Source organism: Rutilus rutilus (assembly GCF_951802725.1).
Source record: "Rutilus rutilus genome assembly, chromosome: 11".
Classification (NCBI taxonomy): domain Eukaryota; kingdom Metazoa; phylum Chordata; class Actinopteri; order Cypriniformes; family Leuciscidae; genus Rutilus; species Rutilus rutilus.
In genome coordinates, this window is record NC_140216.1 from 34,623,699 (window position 1) to 34,629,183 (window position 5,485).

Genomic DNA, 5,485 nt, shown 5'->3' on the forward strand with positions numbered 1-5,485 from the left:
ACATAAATTACTATACTGTAATATATATAATCTGATATAACAATCTAAACCTTTATATGAATAATGTGTGAATAAAGCAAATGACCTGTTCAAGTAATGATTCTGTGATTTAAGACAATTTGTTCAGATGGCTTTTGAAACATCTCAGCAGAGGAATCCCTGAGTGGACGTTTAAAGCTAATTGAATTACTGCATCTGCAATCACTTACGATTATAGCACATAATGTAGAGCATCTCTACCGCCTGTTGCATTATCATCGCTGAACCACACCACAATAAAAGCATTAATAACACATTTCTGGCAATCATCGGTTGCTAAAACGCTCACCTCAGTTTCTGGAATATTATGAGGTGAAATGTGCTTTTGGTTTAACATATTCATATCCTGTTGTGCTCAAGTTCAATCTTAAATCTGGGTCTTTTTTGCATTTTATAGGTTTTTGAAACACATAGAAGACATTAATTCTGAAGTACTGAGAAATTCTTCAATCCACTATATTTTGATAATATTTTAGATTTTTTCATTAACATTTAATCAATGTTTTATCTAATTAGTATAATTGCAATGAAGAGCGAGATCAACATATCAAATCTTTAGCTTAGAATCTTAGGTGGCGTTTACACAACACCGTTTTAACTGAAAACTGATTTAACTATTGGCCATTCATTGACACGACAAGAGCATTTTGGGGGCCTAAAAACGCAAACTTTTGAAAACGTGCTTCAAAGTGCAAGTTTTTGAAAACGGTACCGTATTCATCTCCATGTAAACCACAAAAATGGTGACATCATACGCATGCGTATTATGTGTCCAGTCTATAGGCGCGTAGTGTTTCTTTACAAAGTGTCATCGCCAACTACTGGCCTGGCATGAATAATACAACGTTTTTAGTCGTTTTCACGGATCCGTGCGAACGGGAATCGTTTTGACAACTTTGTCGTCTTTACGTGAAAAAAGTGAAGTACAACGTTTTTAGTACATCGTACCCTTAGATTGATTAAAATCATCAGCTTCATAGACATCAGATTGATGAGCAAACACATTAAAGAAACCAATTTCATAGTTACATAAACATGAATCAAAGCCGTGGGTCACAAAAAATATTTATGCATCAACCCAAGAAAAACTCCACAATCCAAATGTCCTTACAGCTGTATAGAATCATATACATGAAAATACTGTGACAGACATAACTCATATTTACATGCACTATTAATGTGAACCCCTACAAAACCTGCCGAGAACATGTCCAGGTCATATTTCAGCTAAAAATCAAAAGAAGGAAATAGCAAATTCTGCTTTGCATTAAGAAAAAGAGAAACCTGTTTTACCCATTAAGAGTTTTTGAAATTGTGACAATATTTTTATGAAAAATTAAGAACATTTCCCCTCCAACTAATTATGTGTATGTATATTTAAAGCATTTTAATTATTCACCATTTATGATTTCGAGTAATACAAACTAATAAATAAAATGCCTGAGCGAAGACATTACAGTAATGAGACTAGACAAAAATGTGCTTAATTGTCATTCGTAGGGCAAAACAAAAGTTGTAAAAATAGGCTTCAACTAAATATAATTTCTTGTTATGCGAGTTGAAATACGAGCTGGAGATGTTTCCATCAGATTCCTGCACTGAAAATGACGTTGTTGAGCAATCTAGCACATTTTACATTTCTCTGCAGTCACGATCACTTAAAGAGAACGATTCAGGAACAAACTGTGAGATCTCCTTCGATTTTTTCACTTAGTGGTTAGCTGAAAAGTGTTCTTCATCCATTCTGCCTATCTCTAATGAGCAGAATGAGCATGATGGGTTCAGAACCGTCAAACTGATCGGAAAGTGGAGGATTTGACATGAACTGAAATTGAAATTGAATCTCCAAGCTGTAAAAGCTTTATACACTGGTACTGCACTTGTTCTATCTAGATCAGCTCAGTGGTGCTTTAGATAACGGCACATTTCTCCCCTTTTCAGAAGCCTACTGAGTCTGTCAGGTCAAAGGTCAGGGGTCACCAGTTCAGGCGGCTGCTTCGATTGGCTCCTGGGCTTTGATGTGAACGCTGGGCAGGCAGAACCAGGCGGGCGGCAGGTCGCGGCTCGTGCTGTCGTCTTGAAACTTGATGTTCAGATAGAAATCACCGGTGTATAAGAAGAGCAGGGCTCCCACACACACTGAGTTCTCCGTGGGGCTCACCTGAGGATGAGAACACACACCTGCATCACTGCTCACACACACCTGCTGCCAACAGCAGTACCACACACCTCTGTTTCCTCAACACTCCTCGTCCTGTGAGGGTCATACAGAAGCAAAGACAGTCTGTCCTTTTTAACTCTTTCCCTGGGAGCGTTTTAAAAAAAAAACCGCCCAAAGTTTTGACCATTTTCACAAAAGTTTCATGGTGTTTTATGAATATCTCAACATGCAGTGTATCAAAAGAAAGAACAGACCCTCTGCCTTTAGACAAAAAAATAAAAACCTGTTTTATTCTAGCTTCATGCAGTCTTTTTTTTATCAACACTTGAATGTGGGTGCGTTTTATTAAAAAAAAGCAACATTTTGAGCAAAAAAATGAGAAAATCGAATTTCTATCAAAGACTACATCTGGATCATATTCAGAACGATGATCAAAACACAGATGGAGCAGATCCGAGTCCATCAACACCCCTAATGCTTCACAGTCCCATAGCTCGTCCTGGGTCGACATTTAATTCAGGTAACATTGGGCAGTTTTGATTTATATGCTGTTTAATGTTGATGCTCGTGCTATTTTACATATGCATATGATTACATACAATGTCGCTTGTTTCTGCTTCTTCTTCTCCTGTGTTTTGATCAGGAGAATCAGTACTCTTTCAGAAGATGTGTCATAGCGCCCCTACAGTATAACAGTGAAAACATGGAAAGTTCCATCAATGGCGGGGAAAGAGCTAAAAGAACCAAACTCTGATTTTAAGGGTGTGTCCACACTTGTATTTCGGTTCGCTTGGTTTGTTTGGTCTGGACAAAAACAAAACAAAAAAAACATTTAGTTCTGATCCGCATAGCGTTCACATTGGCATTTTTTACACCGAACCTAAAGATACAGAACCTGAAGTCATGGGGATACGTTCACAACCTGGTCCGCTTCCAAACAAACTCTGGTGCGGTTCGACTGAAGTGTGAACGCCAGAGTTCGGATGGCAGCGTTCACACTTATTCAAATGAGCCGCACTAACAGAGCAATCGCTCCAGGGTTTGTTTTAATTGAACCGAACATGCCAAGTGTGAACACAAAGAACCAAACTCATCTTTAACTGGACAAAACAGTGAACAGAGTCTGCACTGCATTCATCCTGCTTCTGGTCTCAGAGAAAAAAGGCTCAGATCACTCAGTCAGTTTGTTATTTTAGTTGGGTTACTACTTTCCATGCACTTTGTGTTTAGTTGGAAACTGGACCAATACTAGAATAATAACAACTATTTACTTGTTATAATAAATAAGAATTATAATAAATTATTAATTATGGTGGTAATAGTAGTAGCTTTACTATATATACTATATATATATATATATATATATATAAATATAAGTTGACTGAATTTACGCTTCTCATGATCTTAACAACATTTCTATTGCTTGTAATTATTTTGTACAAACAAACAAATTAAATTAATTATATGCGTAATATTATTAGTATTTCATTATTATTAGTATTTTATTATTAGTATACTGGTCTTTACATAATTCCCAAACTTTTTGATGACTTTACGATTACTCTTATCTAGAAAATACTACTTATAAAGAACAAACAGATGTGAAAACAGCGTCCTGCTGCGGTGTGTTTTTCAGTGTGTGTCACTGGCTCACCGTGTCGATGTAGAAGGTGTTGGAGCCGATGAAAGTGACGGCATCCTGCAGGTCGTAGTTTTGGACTCCATTCTGATAGTCTTGGAAGGGGACGACGGTCAGAGAGAACGGTCCGACGGCGCTCTTGCTGCGGTTGGTCAGTTTCACCTCTAACGGCACAGCGTCTCCGACCCTGCAGTCGGCCACCACGTCACAGTCACACGGCTTACCGTTAACCACAACATCTGGAGAGAGAGAGAGAGAGAGAGAGAGAGAGAGAGAGAGAGAGAGAGAGAGAGAGAGAGAGAGAGAGAGACAAGTTGAAACCTCAAACTCTCCATTCAACACAACATCATTTTTCATCTAATACAAACTTTGCCTTCAAAAGGTTCATGAAGCCAACAGAAGCAACTATACACAGAACACTCATTACACACTGTGATAAAAAAAAAAACTAAAAAACAATATGAACCTGATCTCTTATTACAGTGACTGAGGTTTTCACTGTAACATCTTGAAATGTGCAACATAGTGTAAAAAAACCTGCCAGCATCTAAAAGACAGTGAGCACACATAGGTCCTGAAAAACCAATACCATCAAATATGAAACATCTCTTTAATATAAAGTTTGGTTTTTGTGATTACAGTATGATTCAGAAAAATGAAGCATCATTTCAGGAGAAATATATTTCCAATTTTTTGGATGCGAATGAGCACAAGTCGTCCTGAAACTTTCCTAAATGTACAGCACAGCTGTGAAAAGATATGAAATGAAAACTCACAAAAAATATACCAATTAAATATATATATATATATTTTTTTTTGAAAGATATTAATACTTATATTCAGAAATGTGCATTAAATCAAAGTAAAGCCATTTACAAATGTTATCAATTATTTCTATTTCCAATGTTCTATTTCTGAAATCACGTTTTCCCCAGAAATATTAAGCGGCACAACTGTTTTCAAAATTGATAATAATAAGAAATGTTTCTTGAGCATCAAGTCATCATATTAGAATGATTTCTGAAGGATCATGTGACACTGAAGACTGGAGTAATGATGCTGAAAATTCAGCTTTGATCACAGGAATAAAATACATTTTAAAATCAAGAAATTGTAATAATATTTCACAAAATTGCTGATCGAGTAAATGCAGTCTTGGCGAGACGCCTTTCAGAAACGGCAAACAATCTTACGGACTCTTATTTGAACGTAATTTGATACTTATCCTTTTTTGTCATTTTTGCAGCTCAACTGCCTCAATCCACAATCTCTTTCATTGCATGAAAAAGCACAAATCTGCTTTCCGGAAGACAAAATCATACAGGTTTGAATGGCATGTGGGTGATTACATGATGATAGAATTTTCATTCTTAAAACCCACAAACACCACATATAGACTATTTCAGTCGATCATCAATCGCAGTTCTGTTTCTCTAGCTGCACAGATAAGAAGTCATGATGCAACAGCGCTGACCTGTGAGCAGAGCATGAACGAACGCTCACTAAAAATAGAGAAGTAGTAGTAAATAATACAGATGAAAGGTTTTGTCTGATTGTGAAGAAAGCTCATGTACAGGGTTCGAAATGACTTTGGACACTTGGGGGGTCCCCTAAAATTAAATTATTAAATTATTAAAAATTCTGAA

General features: G+C 36.7%; 1 protein-coding gene across 2 annotated transcripts in view; it reads right to left on the reverse strand.

Annotated features, from left to right (window-relative positions):
• Nucleotides 1–1,085: 1,085 nt before the first annotated feature.
• trappc9 (trafficking protein particle complex subunit 9) overlaps nt 1,086–5,485 on the reverse strand; it is a 210,273-nt gene continuing 205,873 nt past the window's right edge. For both annotated transcript variants that reach the window (XM_084423000.1, XM_084422999.1), the window contains 2 exons: nt 3,855–4,078; nt 1,086–2,200 (listed from right to left, as the gene is read on the reverse strand). In XM_084423000.1, coding sequence (XP_084279126.1) covers nt 2,024–2,200; nt 3,855–4,078 — 401 coding nt within the window. In that variant the 3' untranslated portion in view covers nt 1,086–2,023. The remainder of the gene's footprint in view (nt 2,201–3,854; nt 4,079–5,485) is intronic.